At 50.8% G+C, this 14,450-nt stretch overlaps 4 protein-coding genes across 4 annotated transcripts; 2 read left to right on the plus strand and 2 right to left on the minus strand.

The window, feature by feature from the left end:
• Positions 1–196: 196 nt before the first annotated feature.
• BC939DRAFT_498006 (uncharacterized protein) lies at positions 197–3,628 on the plus strand (the record flags this gene model as incomplete). Its single annotated transcript, XM_051559764.1, has 3 exons — positions 197–1,128; positions 1,276–2,869; positions 3,023–3,628. The coding sequence occupies 3 exons, from the start codon at positions 197–199 to the stop codon at positions 3,626–3,628; spliced, it is 3,132 nt and encodes a 1,043-aa protein (XP_051417729.1).
• Positions 3,629–4,450: 822 nt separating this feature from the next.
• BC939DRAFT_391042 (PSP1 C-terminal conserved region-domain-containing protein) lies at positions 4,451–5,472 on the minus strand (the record flags this gene model as incomplete). The annotated part of the gene is made up of 2 exons (XM_051551933.1): positions 4,451–4,952; positions 5,051–5,472. 2 exons carry the CDS (start codon positions 5,470–5,472, stop codon positions 4,451–4,453), a joined length of 924 nt encoding a protein of 307 aa, XP_051417730.1.
• A 291-nt stretch (positions 5,473–5,763) lies between these two features.
• Positions 5,764–8,016, minus strand: BC939DRAFT_1643 (uncharacterized protein). The gene has a single exon (XM_051550311.1). The coding sequence runs from the start codon at positions 7,663–7,665 to the stop codon at positions 5,845–5,847; it is 1,821 nt and encodes a 606-aa protein (XP_051417731.1). The 5' UTR covers positions 7,666–8,016; the 3' UTR covers positions 5,764–5,844.
• A 2,757-nt stretch (positions 8,017–10,773) lies between these two features.
• Positions 10,774–14,217, plus strand: BC939DRAFT_498008 (peptidase family M1-domain-containing protein; the record flags this gene model as incomplete). The annotated part of the gene is made up of 5 exons (XM_051559765.1): positions 10,774–10,883; positions 10,977–11,066; positions 11,195–11,576; positions 12,075–13,297; positions 13,404–14,217. The coding sequence occupies 5 exons, from the start codon at positions 10,774–10,776 to the stop codon at positions 14,215–14,217; spliced, it is 2,619 nt and encodes an 872-aa protein (XP_051417732.1).
• Positions 14,218–14,450: the final 233 nt, after the last annotated feature.

Below are 14,450 nucleotides of genomic sequence, written 5' to 3' on the forward strand. Positions count from 1 at the left end.
CCGCCATCCACTCATTCTCCTATCTGTTTGCCACCACCCATTATCTCCAATATCATCATCGCATTCTCCTTGCATGTGCTCCACCTACAGCACTCACACCTCCAACTCCACTCTCAACTCCTTCTTGAATACCAACATCAACTGCAGCACCTCCCTTTACCCAATTACCATCCCTATCGCCAGAGCAACAGATACGATGAAGGGCAAGACCCCCGTCATGGTGCTGTCTCAGCAGCAGCAGCAGCAGCAGCAGCAGCAGCAGCAACAACAACAGCAGCAACAGCAACAGCAACAGCAACAGCCTAAGTCCTTTAGTCGCACCTCCACTTCCTGCAATCGGCAGCACTACGCCGCCTTCTCTCGCTCTTCCGCTTCCTCTTCCTCTTCCTCCTCCTCCTCCTCTCAATTGCAGCGACATCAATTACAGCGCTCACCACAGCTTCGGAGGGCTAGCGGCGGTGCAGAGCGGAAGCATCAATGTTATCAGCAGCAACAGTATAATTATCACCTCAATTTCGACCAGAATTATAGAGAGCCAGAGCATCCTCACAAAGGGGTGTACGATAACCATAGTTATCATCGCAGTTTCTATTGTAATAATATCCGCCAGAACGGAAGACAGCCTCATCGGACACCCACCAGCAACAACCATAGAAACTCAATCCAGTCTCGAACAGCGGCAGCGCCTGCTCTTGGGACTTCTACGACAACATCATCTTTGACGCAAAGGGATGCACCTTTAGACCCTTCGATAGCCCCTACGTTAGCCTCTGCTGCAGTAGCTGCTACTGCTACGGGCGCAGTAGTACCTTCTTCTATTGCCCTCGCACCTCCTACTCCTGCCTCATTGTCAATGGCGATCTCGTCATTGTCGTCATCCTCGCCATTTTCTTCGACTGTAGACATGCCCTCGTCTGCACCATCTTTTGCCACCACTTCCTCTGTACCGGCAGTCACCCTGGTCGCTGTCTCAAGAGGGACAGGGGGCTCTGAAGCTCACAACAGCGACCCGGAACCAGCCTTGAGCGATGTGCAGCAGTATCTACAGATGCAGCAACATGTTATCCAATCCAACCGTCAGAGCCTGGCGCTTCATCCAAGCGTGTCTAATCATATTTCTGGAGAAAAGTATGAAGGAATTTTTTGTTGTTGTTGCGGGGAAAACATTTGCTGCTTTTTGCGAAACAATGTCTAAACAGGCCTTTTTTTCCTCTGCCCCTTTCTTATTTTTGCATTCCTGCGCAAAAACCCCAATCAAAACAATGGCATTAACAGATCCCAATTGGCTGTTGAGCTGCGTTTGAATGCCCTGCGTCCTCCCCTTCCTCCTCCAGCCCTTCCTCTCGAGACGGATATGTCCTCTTCAAATTCCAGCATGCGTGAAGGCAGCGACTGCGACACCTTCGGGACCGAGGAAGATGAAGATAAGGCTCATTTCCTAGGAGGGAGCGACTCGAACGACACGGATTACTCGGCTGTGAACGATTCCTTGGCACTGGACCGACGCTCGAGGCGGAAGCGGTCCATGCAGAGACTCGTGGCCAAGAACAAGACCCTAAAGTCCTCGTTGGCCCAGGCAAAGGCGGATTTGGCGGCCGAGAGACATAGCCGGGCGATGATTGATCAGATTTATCTCAAGATCAAGAAGGAACTCAATTCGAAACTGGAGACTGAGGAGAACAAGGTGGCGGAACTTAGGGCGGAGCTGGAGCAGATGACGACGGAAATGGAGGAATTGAAGGCCAAGACCCAGAATACGTCGTCGTACCGGATCGGGTATGATAGCTCCAACTACTCCTTGTCGTCAGCACTTGGGGGAGGATTGATGCTGCATCCTTCGAATTTACTGGGAGGACAGGATGAGGAAGACAAATTCTTTTGTCCGTCTAGTATCCATGCTGGCAAGTCCAGGACCAACAAGGGATCAAGCACATCACCCTCCGTATCGCCACCACCACCACCACCACCACCACCAACACCATCCCAACATGAAGACAGGGTCAATAATAAGGACATGGACCAGGATAGTAATACCTCCTCGACAACTTTCCAGCAGGACAAAGAGAAAAATCTGGAGCATGGTGCAGTGGAAAAGGAAGACGATGTGGAAAAGAAGGTCACCTTTTTGTCAGAGCCCCTCGATATCCCGGAACGCATCCCGTCTTCTCTTCCGACATCTATCACCGAATGTACGGAAGCTGGGGAAGAATCAGAGGACGACGATGACGACGATGGCACTGACGATGACGATGAGGAGGATGCGCCGTGTACCATGATGGAAATGCTGATCAAAAAGGAACAATCACGCTCAATGGAGGATGAGGCTCAGGACCCACCAGCGGACGCCAATGAAACGTTTGATTCGATGGCACACAAGTTTCTGTACCAGGCACTTCATGCCAAATTTACGCCAGCGCGGATGATTTTACAGCTGGATGATCTGTTATTAAAGTACGATGCTTCGCCGGAGGAGCTCGTCCTGGTCTTGGCTCAGGAATCGATGAAGTGGTGGGAGAACGAGCGCGTGGAAGCCGGAGGCCCAGCGACGGGAGGGTGGGGCACTAGTACGGTCCTGATGGCGGAGGATGGCAATCATGTGAGTGTCAAAGTCGCGGTGGAGACCAAGTTCAAGGCGATCTATGTGCCACTGCTGCTGAATTATGTGGCATCGCATCAGGAACAGACGATGCTGCTGGAAAAAATGGAGATCACGGCCAACTCCTGCGACAAATGGAAGCGCAACCATGTGGCGCAGATGATGGCGTTGTACAAGTTTGATGTGCTGGATGCGCCAGCGATCTTGGAATGGTGGCGTCTTCTCAAGGAGTCCGAGGGAATGTTTGGGCATAGCCAAGGGCTTCGCAGCATGGTAAGCAACAATTTTTTTCCTTGTTTTTTTTTTTTTTTTTTTTTTATGCTGACATTGCTTCGGTTGCAGTATGCTTTATTAATTTACTCCGATGACTTCTATTAACTTTTTCTTTTTCATTGTTGTTGCTAATAATGGTGTTTTATTTTTTAGAGCTCCAAATTTGTCGCCTGGCTTGAGGACGAAGAGGAGGATGACTCTGACGACGACTCCGATGATGACTCTGAGGAGGATGAGGACGAGGACGAGGGATCCGACTCAGAGGATGAAATCGAGTGCGATTTCGACGACGACAACGATAATGATGACGGACAGGGCAAGATCGTGGGTCTGAATTTCTTGGCACAGGAAGAGCTGATGAGTCCACGGGACATCCTTCAGTCGCTGGACGAGGATCTGGCCAAGGCCCAGGCGAAGAAGGAGGAGCTTTTGGAGATTGGGTCGGACGATGATGGGATGGACGATCAGGCCTCGACTACGTCTTCTCTGGAACGGATCGAGGAATGTGAACGCAAGCGTCGAATCAGTTTCTGCACAAACAATGTGTATATCCATCAAGATGGGCGTGTTCGTGTCGATCATGCCTCTTCAGCAAAAACGGAGGCTCAGGGACAAGGACAAGGGCAAGGGCAAGAGGCAAAGAAGCTGGATCAGCATCCGGCCATGTCTAATCTGGACGAAAGGCTGGAAGACGAAGACGAGGAAGAAGAAGGAGAAGGAGAAGAAGAAGAGAACGACGACGACGATAATGATAACTAAAAAGCATTGGGAGTTGAAGGATAACAACCACTCCCCTCCCCCTCCCCCTCCCCCACTCTTCATCATCTTTACACACACACTCACTCTCTATTTCCTGAGTTTAGACGTGTAGTTTCCCTTTAGTGTATCATATTTTCTGTACCATAGACACTCTGCATTAAGAACAAATGAAAAACGAGTCATGATCATTAGTTTGACTCAAAAAAAAGAAAAAGAAAAAAAGACGTAGCTCCAAAGCCTGACCCAACAGTAAACTCTATGCCCTATGCGACTCGCCAAATCAATTCACAGCACAGGCTCCGATCGTTCCATTCCTCAAGTTCAGGGAAGGAGCAAATTAGATGATTTTTTTTTATTCTTGATGACTCTACAAAGGCCGAGGATTTGTTTCTTGCACACCCTCATTCTTGATGTCTGTAATCTGAAGAGTCCTGTGGTGGGAAATATACATATGCCAGGCGGGTAATCGAGATATTTGTTCATAGGCTAGGCTTATTGGATCCGCGAGGCAAAACATATACAGAAACGAAGAAAAATTTACAAGAAAGAAAGAAACGAAAGAAGAACAGGACAGAATGGGGTTCACGGCTACTGTGTAGATGGTCCGACCCGAATGTGCGCTTGAAAGAGGTAAGAACCCTTCTAAACAAAGTGTATACGACGAAACAAGAAGCAAAGAAATGAAGACGAACAATATACAGGATAACACATCTAGAAGGGGTGGAAAGTCTTGAAACCGGAGTAGAGAGTAGGGCTGTGCCAAGAAGTATTGAAGGAAAAGAAATAATAACATCTCACACCGTTGATCTTTGTAGACCTCCATTACATGAGAGGATGTGGAGGCTGAAGCGGATACGATTGCTCATAGAACGGGCGATGCATCGACTCCTCTTCCGAAAGGAGGCGTTCGTGATGGAGACCCTGGTAAGGTGATCGCTGGGATGTCGAAAAGTACTGCGCTTGCATCTGGCGCATCAGATCTTGCAGTTGAGGCTGTTGATAGTAAAGCCCCGCGTGCTGCTGGTGTTGCTGATGCTGCGCATGCTGTTGTGGGTGCTGGAGGTGCAGAGCCTGCTGCGACGAATGGTGATGGTGTAGAATCGAGTGGTGTGGCTGTGGGGATGAGGGAGACGCAGTAGGCGAAGACACGACGCGAGGAGGACTGGTTTGTGGACCAGCGTCGCGTCCCATAGAAGCAGCCATAGAAGGGTTCACGGCATACATCCAAATACGTGTCTTGTAGATCTTGAACAGCTCGCGAACCAGCTCGCGGAAGTCAATTCGGTGCTCCGCCTGGAAGTAGAACGTCAGCTTGCGGCGATCCCTAAATATGTCAATCGTTAATACAAAAACTGATTAGATATGCTCCGTGTATAGATGCGGCTAACGAAAAAAAAAAAAAAAGGTGTTTTAGACCCTTACCATTGGTATTCCGCATCTACGACCTCCATGGGAAGTTTCTTCTGGCGAACTTTGGTCTGACACACCATCATGGCCTTGATCTCGTCCTGGCTCTTATTTACCAGCTGCGCAATCTCAGTAGGGTGGGCCATTCGAAAGATGCGCTTCGGATGAATCTCCTTGGGGGCGCGTTGACCTTCATGTTGGGCTGCTACTGCTGCTGCCTCTGCATGTTTCTTTTGCAGTGCCTGGACCTGTTGAGGCGTGATCGAATCGTTGGTGATTTTCCCGAGATCCTTTCCGCGATCTGCCTCCACCATGACCAGATCGCCTCTCTGCAAGGAAAGGCCACTGTTCTCTGAAACATAGAACAAATCGCTCCGACCGGCCTTGAACTCAACAACGTAAAGCAATCCGTGCTGAGAAAGCTGAGCCAAGCTCATGCTCTTGGCTAGATCGCTGGAGCTTGATGTCTGGCTGTTCTGGTATTCATCTTGCTCATACTCTTCACTGAGACTCCATTTGTTCACCGGCTCTGTTTCTTCCAATTGCAGCGACTCCAGCGAGGATGTAACACTGAAGGGTGTAATACTAGGTCCAAAATACGGTCCCGATTGCCCAGCCACGGAATGTCTTCGCTGCGTATGCCCGTAGTCGTTGACAAAGGGGCTAGTAAGATGAAATGCAGATGTAAAAAATACGGTCAGATCATCAAGCGTGCATAGACCAGATTGGATAGTCGGGGTTCCAAACCTAGCAGGATTTGCCGTAGCTCTCGCGTCGTGAAAGCAAGAAAACCTTAAAAGCATCAGATCTTACTTGCTGCTGTAGCCATTCGAAACCGAGGGTCCCCCATGGTGTTCCGCTTCGAGAAAATGGTCGTAAGCCTGGAATCCAGAGGAGGGTGCCACAGAGAACCGCCGGGGAACTCGCTGGCGCTCGATCCGCTCTTGTTCAAGGGCAGGCTGCACGGAAGGCAGCTGTGCATTGGACGTGGAGGCCGTGGTGGCTGATTCCCAGATGGGGGCACCATAGGTGCTCGAAGTGATGGATCGACGATGGGCTGGCGCTACGCCAGTACGGCTATGTTCGTCACTGCGTTGAGAGGCGCTAGGCCAGGCGGATCCCACCGAGAGCTTGCGATGCACAAACGGATGCTGGTTCTGATTGTCAAGAAGCCCCAGGGAGCCCGAGGTTGCCGTGGAGGACGCAAAAGGATCATTGGTTATTGGAGGCGCAAACGTGGAGCTGGATAGCGATCTGTAATAAGTTCCTGGCCCAAATGCGGCAGAAGTAGAATAGCTGCGGGCTCGACTCGCACGAGAGTGCTCAAATGTGTCTTCAATCTCCTCCGCCATCGTGGGCAGCGACATTTTGTACGCTCCAAGGGCGTCCCCATCGCCCTGGCCGTAACCGCTGGGTTTGCTAGCAGTACTGTTTCTGCTGTAGGTGTTGCCAAAGCCTGTCTGATATCCAAGAGGCTCAGAGAGCGATAGGCTTCGCACAGGGCGGCCGTGCCCAGGCACGAATGGATCGGCATGAAGAGCAGCTGACATGGAGAAAAACTGATTGTCTGCGCTGGTGGCATCCTGTCCAAGAGTGGTTGTCAAACTGCCAAGGGCCGTAGCCAGGGTGGTTGTGGGGCTGGCGCCATGCTGACCAGGCACATGGCCGCTCCAGATAAATGAAGACATGCTGAGAGGGGACTCCAGGCCATTTCCTGCGGCGGTTGTCACATGATCGGGCTCACCGGGTCCCTTGGACACGGCCTGGTAGCCTCCATTATTGCCATAACGCTGCTGCTGCTGCTGCTGCTGCTGCTGCTGTTGGTATTGCTGCTGATATTGCTGTTGATATTGCTGTTGATATTGCTGCTGCTGCTGCCCTTGATAATTCTCAGAGCTGTTTTCGAGTAAACCAAAGGAAAGATCCTGACCGCGTCGGATATCTGAAGGGCTCGCGCTGGAAGTGGTCAAAGTGGTTGCATGAACCTTGGGTCCCGAGTCACCGAGCAGACCATCAAGTCGCAAAGACGAGGTAGTATAGAGGCTCCCTATCTGGGGTGGTTGCGAGGTGAAGGCCTGGAGGGAACTCTGCTTGGAATCAAGCTGCTCTGGGGGCGAAGGTAGTGCCGAGGCAGTCGCGTGTGATGGTTTCGAATCCAAGGGGTCGCGTGCGGTGGGGGCGGTGTCTGGGGCACGGGACACGACTGATTTGGACGATGCTTTATCAATGTTCTCACGAAGGATTGTTGGCTCTGATACAGCAGGATTAGCCGCCTTTACTTGCCGTTGCTGCCGCGGTTGATTCTGACTCTGGCCCAGTTGCTGGTTCTGAGGGTCGTGCGACCGTTGAGAAAGAGATTGCTGCGTGTCCTTGTTGTCTTTGTTGTCTCGCTTGTCTTCAGGCTGCTGATAATGAGCGCTCTCGCTTTTGCTCTCGGTCTCCGTACCCTTGGGGACGATGCCCTTGGCGTGTTCGCCGGGCGGAGAAATAGAGGCTCGTCGGGGAGGACTGCCGACGGCCTTCCAGCTGCTGTCTTGAGGCGCATGGTCGGGGGTCTGGCGGGTCTGGATGGGCAGAGGCGCGACGAGCGGGGGCGTCACCAGACCGGACGGTTGCTGGTCGCGGTTCATTTGAAGGGAATCAGCAGAAGGCGAGCAGGGAGGAGGCGGTTTTTATATACGAGGTTAGTCGATGGTGCGAATGAAAAGAATTGAAAAGAAAAAGAGATGAGCACAAGGGTGCGAAGAAGAGAAGGAAAGAAACAGCAAAAGGGACTGAGTGGGAAATAGAAATAGACTTTGAGGTGGTCGGTGCTTGCGGTGGCGAATGAGGAACCCACGACAAAGCGAATTGGTTGAGGAATGAGGAACGCACTGCACCAAAGATGATAGCAAGGAGGAGGAGGCACTGATGGTGGCCGTGATGGCGGTTGTGATGGGGATGGGGATGGGGATGGGGATGGAGATGGAGGAGAGAGCAAGAGGACGGAGAGGGGAGAAGAAAGAGAAAGACTTCCTTCCTTTAAACAATGGACATTTCATTTTCCATTCTCATTTAGTAGAGGAAAAAAAGGGCTCCATCCGTAGAAGCGAACACTGCCCTTCAACAGCTACGGCGGCGGTAGGGACAGCAGTTGGAAGGACCATCGACACCCCTACCGCCCTTCTGCAGCCCCGGCCCAGCTCGCCTTCGTCCTCGTCTTCACTCTCGTCCTCGCCCTCGTCTTTCCTTGCTCCATTGCCGTCTACTCGCTGCCAACCCGCCTCCTCAGTCAAGAAAACACAGGGTCCCTCAAGGCTCCGCTCATTGCCTCATGCCTCATGCCTCATTAGATGGTCTGTAGTCCCTCGTTCCCCCACTGTCTGCAGTGATAAAATGAACTTTGAAATGAGAACTCCTAGTCCATATGGCTGATGCTGATAAACCGAGCTGTCAGCGACCTTATTCACATGGGGGCGAATGAGGGCGCACCGGTTACCGTCATTGGCCCAACTGGTATATGCACCTGCCTTCTTTTTCTCCACGGCATGGTTCTAGCTCTCGATCTCATTCTCGTTCTCATTCTGCCTCTCGTTCTTGTTCTCGTTCTCGGTCTCGGTCTCTTGAGCTCTTCGTCATGATATATCGAAACAAATGAACGGTCTCTTTGATGCGGTGAAATGGCTGTTCTCCACATCGACCTTTTTCTTTCCTGTGGTTGCACAGGGCAACCAAAGACAGGCCTGCAAAATGATTGGTTGCCATCAGCAATTCAAATCATGCAAACAGCGCTTTTTGTGTTTTGTAACTTTTGTTTGCTGCTTGCTGCAGAGGACCAAGACCCGAGACCCACGGCGACCTGCAGCATTGCTGGGCGAAATGGACTGACTTTCTTCTATCCTAGGCTCAGAATGCGGCCCAATCAATGGCCTGCACAAGTCCATTGTCCGTGAGCCGCTAAACTAAACCCTGCATCCAGCATCCAGCATAGTCCGGCCTATACAGAGCATCCGCTATCTGTAGTCTCACGACTCTCAAGGGCCCTCTGGAGCTGGTGGGCTCCTCATGTGTATCGAACAATGGCACTGCAGAATGTGGATGTGATGGGGAAAAGTGCATAGTGGGCCTAATGTAGAATTTTTGCGCCTGTCGCCAGGAACTGCCCTTAAAGATTCGATGTGACCTTGGACTTAAGAGATGACGCGTCTTGGTACGGCTCCACCAGGAACTTGAGTTAGCCGTCAGGAATTTCGGAAGCAGTCATTGGCGTAGGATGTCCTGTAACACATGGTACCAGATTTTCTTAAGGATCTGTATCTGCTTTGGGTAATCGATGAACGCGTATCACTCTATAATCCTTGGTATGTGCAGAGCGATTACAGAATCCGCGTCTATCTTTGATTCCCGGGCCCAGGCGGACCATCTCATCGACGACTAGCAAAGTCACCTTCATGCAGTTTCTCCGGTCGTTTTGTCGATCGACATATTGCCGTTCAGCCCTTGTTTGAGCCGCTTTAACAGCACTCCACGATTCTGAGCGACAGTTACGTTCCTCAATTTGAGGATCTTGCTGAATAATATCGAAACCCCCATGTTAGGGACGGCGCTGATAACACATCCGTATCTGCTGATTCCTTCTGTTATACCTGCTTCTGCTCCCAATCAGCGTATAAATTTACTTTCTCTAGGGTCCCAGCTCCGTCAAATATATAGAACTGCAGTTTCAGGATGGACGGATGTCCTCAGCTATTTTTCGACAAGACGCGTCAATATCCACAAGATGACAAGGTTAATATTGTTGAGTGAATGTCCTTAGCTCTGCCAACGTCCCATGGGATCATATGCGAGATGAGAAGCGACTAATTGTCCTGGAACAGCCTAGAACATAGAAGCAATACCTTTGCTGCATATGTAAGGACTGTTGCTTAATGGAGACGTCCTAGGTAAGTCCATTAATAAGTATGTGTGTAACAGGTGTATAACAACGCAAGGATGGAAGCGGGATGAGAACGAATAAGCCCTTGGCTGAGTGGGATCGCTGGAGAGAAAAATGCCGTGTAGCTCTGAGGCTGTGGCAGCAATTATGCTACATCCATTCAATTTGCTGCGCGTCGGAGCCCTCATCAAAGCACGGAAACATTCCTTAGCGTACAGAGTGCAGTAGGCCATTTAATATCATGATAGTAATCCAATAGTCAAGGTATTTTCATGTCATCAACTCCTGTTGAAGTTGGTCAGTGCTGTGAACATGGAGAGACGGGATGGCGACCGAATGTGTTGAGGAGACAGTGATCCTCTTATTCTCTGCCACGTACATGCATATTTGCTCTGTACCAAGGACTTCCACTTGGAGTGTTGGATTCTCATGAAAATGTCAGTGGGCAGTTGAACCGAACGCGTTGGTTGATTGTCAACATGGGCTCAGAGGGTCAATGTCAGCTGGACAGCGGATAACATGGAGAATGCTTTACTTTTTTTCCCACTAACCAAGCTAACCAAGTGGAAAGAAGTGTTCAAGACGCAGAAGCAGTGTGTGGAAAATAGCAAAGGGCGTCAAGAGTAGACAATATACACGTAGACAATGCGTTCGAATGAGTAAGTTGCCCATGCATGGGTACGTGTTGCGACTCTGTGTATCACCTTGATTCGTGGGAAGAAGTGATAGCGATCTCTTTGGAATAAAAGACGAAAAGCATTTCTGGATTCCGCCATTTTTTCCTCCCTCCTCAACCCAACCCTGCCTTTCTTTCTTACACACCATGGCCCCGGAACGCGTTGTCTTGCCCAAGAATGTCACTCCTGTGCATTACGATTTGAAGCTGTGGCCAAACTTCGAGACATTTATCTTTTCAGGAGAGGTTGCCATCCAGTAACGTCTCAGCTCTCGCCTTCCATTCGCAAAATACTCCTGTTTGTTGACTAAATTCTCACGCTTCTTACATCGTATCCTTATCCCTTATAGAGTCAACGTTCATGAACCCACACATGAGATCAAGGTCAACGCCAAAAAGCTGACCATCAGCAAGGTTACAATTACTGTCGCGGAAGAAACGTAAGCCACTTTTATGCTTGGGGTGGCAGGACCAGCAAGAGGCGCTGGTTTTTTTTATCTCATCAAAATGTTGCCAGGACAAGACAGGGCAGAAATTCACACGCTTTTCTTGGTTCCCTCGGCTATAGACACGAGGCCACCGACATCGACTGCTCGCAGGACCAGCTCGCGGCTTTTACCTTTGCACAAAAGATCCCCGTCGGTCCTGCGGTTCTCGAGATCGAGTTCAAGGGTGAACACAATGATCGCATGAATGGTTTTTATCGTTCTTCGTACAAGGATACTGACGGAAACACAAAGCACATGCTTGTCACCCAGTTCGAGGCCTGTGATGCCCGTCAGGCCTTCCCTTGCTGGGACGAACCCGCTGTCAAGGCGACTTTTTCAGTCGTGTTAGTTGTTCCTTCTGAACTTGAGGCTTTGTCCAACATGCCCATCAAGGAAATGACTGCGGTGGACCCAGCTGTCAAGACAGTGTACTTTGAGAAAACGCCCATCATGTCGACCTATGTAAGTGTTTCGCGACCTGTAGCGCCTCAAGTGGATGGAAGACAAGTGCAACAACGCCATGCAATGGCTATGTGAGACAAGGCCAAGAGATACATGGACAAGAGAAGTGACAAAAAATCAGTATGGAAGAAAAATAACAGGGATTGTCTAAATGGACTGAGGCATCGATATGAACATGGTATCCGTAAGAGTGGATGGTGATGAAACAAATCAATGGGAAAGTACTTACTGTATGCCTACACGAGTCTAAAGTCCTCGGAGAATTTCCTCGTGTTGGCAGAACGCGGCGGTGCATGCTTCATTGTTTATGTATTTTGGGTTTTTGGTTTGCATAACATATATTTGTTCGCAGGTCGACAACTTCTTGATTTGGTGACACGGCAGCTCAGGGCATAGACTGCTACGGAAATGGCACCTTAACTCGTCTTGCTGGCTGCACGTTGGCGTTGTTCAGTTGCTTGTTTACTAACACAGGGCTGTCCGCGTTCCTTACCATAGTTGGTTGCGTTTGCAGTCGGCGACTTTGAGTACATTGAGACCACCACCACCAAGCTCGAGAAGCCAGTGACCTGCCGTGTGTATACTTTGCCTGGTCTCAAGGAACAGGGGCGTTTTGCCCTCGAGATCACGCCCAAGATCCTGGAGTACTTCACCGAGATCTTCGGCGCAGAATACCCACTTCCCAAGTTGGATCACATTGCCGTCCCTGACTTCGATGCCGGCGCCATGGAGAACTGGGGTCTCATCACCTATCGAACTGTCGCCCTCTTGTACGACGAGAAGACCTCGGCGGCATCGAACAAGGAGCAGGTCGCTTCCACAGTCGCGCACGAGATTGCGCATCAGTGGTTTGGAAACTTGGTCACGATGGAATGGTGGGAGCACCTTTGGCTGAATGAGGGGTTTGCCACCTGGGTTGGAACCTTGGCAGTCGACCACCTCTTCCCCACCTGGGAAACCTGGTCAAACTTTGTTATCAGCGAGTACCAACAGGGACTTAGCCTGGACTCTCTTCGCAGTTCGCATCCTATCGAGGTCCCTGTCTCGGATCCTCACGAGATCCACCAGATTTTTGATGCCATCTCCTACTCCAAGGGTGCCTCTGTCATCCGTATGCTGAGCAACTGGCTCACTGTCGACGTGTTCTTGGCTGGAATCCGTCGCTACCTCAAGAAGCACGAGTACGATAATGCCTCCACAAATGATCTCTGGGACGCGCTCTCTGTGGAATCCGGTATCGATGTTCGCGAATTCATGAACACCTGGACCCGCGTCATCGGCATTCCCATCCTGAACGTTACTGAGGCTGAAGGGCTTGTTACTTTGGAGCAGCACCGATTCTTGTCAACCAACGATGTCAAGCCCGAGGAGGACGAGACTGTTTGGTGGGTTCCCCTGGGTGTGTACCCCAAGCCTGCTTCGATTGCTGACCCCAACCAGACCTTGAAGACTCGTGAATTGAAATTCGAGGCACCACGATCCAAGGATGGCGAAAAGTTTTATTTGATCAACAAGGGCTTCACAGGGGTCTTCCGCACCAACTACCCGCCCAGTGCTATTCGCCAACTTGGCCTGGCTATTCAGGCAGGAGATCCAGACTTGGGTGTCACTGAGCGAGCAGGTCTCTTGGCTGACCAATCTAGTCTGGCTACGTCAGGTCACAGCGGCGTGGAGCATCTTTTGGACCTGATCCAATACTACAAGAACGAGAAGGCATTTGTGTAAGTAAACATCCTTTCGTTGAAGTTTATTTATGTGTAGTTAGTTACGCGCGAAGGCAATGACCTGAACTGACATTTCATCTCGCGTCGTGTGCTCTCCCAATAGTGTTTGGGACCTCTTGCTCAATAAGCTCGATAACATCACGCAGGTATTCAGTGTGAACGAGCGTACACACGAGGCCATCAAGCATTTCCAACGCAAGTTGGTCCACGACCTCGCCCATGAGCTCGGCTGGGAGTTCCCCAAGGACGAAGACTACCTTCGTACGCGTCTCCGTGGGGCCATCCTCTCGTGTGCTGGTCGATCAGGCCATGAGGCCACCGTCAAGGAGGCCCTTCGTCGGTTCAAGCTGTTCTTTGAGGAAGGCGCTGATAAGGACGCGATCTTACACCCGTCGACTCGTAGGACGACCTTTGAGGTTGCTGTCTCTCATGGTGGAGTGAAGGAGTTTGAGCAGATCCTGAGCTATTACAGGACGACGCTCAAGCAAGACCAGCAGGTGATGTGCCTGATGTCCCTGGGCTCTGCAGTCCATGGCGAGGACCTAATCCAGCGCACGTTTGATCTCGCGATGTCGGACGACGTGCGGTCTCAGGACTTTGTGTATGTGCTTGCGGGTCTGGCCACGAATATCAAGGCGCGTCATGCAGCATGGACGTGGATCAAGAGCAACTGGACGACGATTCAGGAACGTTTCACTGGCAACATGGGTATGCTGGGCTACTGTGTCAAGATTCCGGTCAACAAGATGGCAAGCGTTGAGGTGTTGAAGGACCTGGACGACTTTTTCGCAGACAAGGACGTAAAGGACTTTGAGCGAGACCTAGAGCAGGCCAAGGAAGGACTCCAGATCCGTAGCAAGTGGGTGGCTCGAGATGGCGCTGCTCTTGAGTCGTGGTTGGTGGAACAGGGATACTAAGAGCTCGGTTTCCTATCAGAATTTGCGGCGACAATCCGATCTGTTACTGTCATTATCTGCGAGACCCACCCTTGACACCATTTTCAACCGCGATGGGCTGCGATGGTGAAGGAATAAAGCTTACCTTTTAAGGCGTGAATTGCGTTCACACGGCGAAGATGGTTTGATTGGATGGCAATCAATGCTCAAAAAAGTTGTGGGGGAGGAAAAGATGAATCCTAAAATAACCCTCC

Source organism: Gamsiella multidivaricata, assembly GCF_025024155.1.
Source record: "Gamsiella multidivaricata strain RSA 2152 chromosome Unknown BC939scaffold_1, whole genome shotgun sequence".
Taxonomy (NCBI): domain Eukaryota; kingdom Fungi; phylum Mortierellomycota; class Mortierellomycetes; order Mortierellales; family Mortierellaceae; genus Gamsiella; species Gamsiella multidivaricata.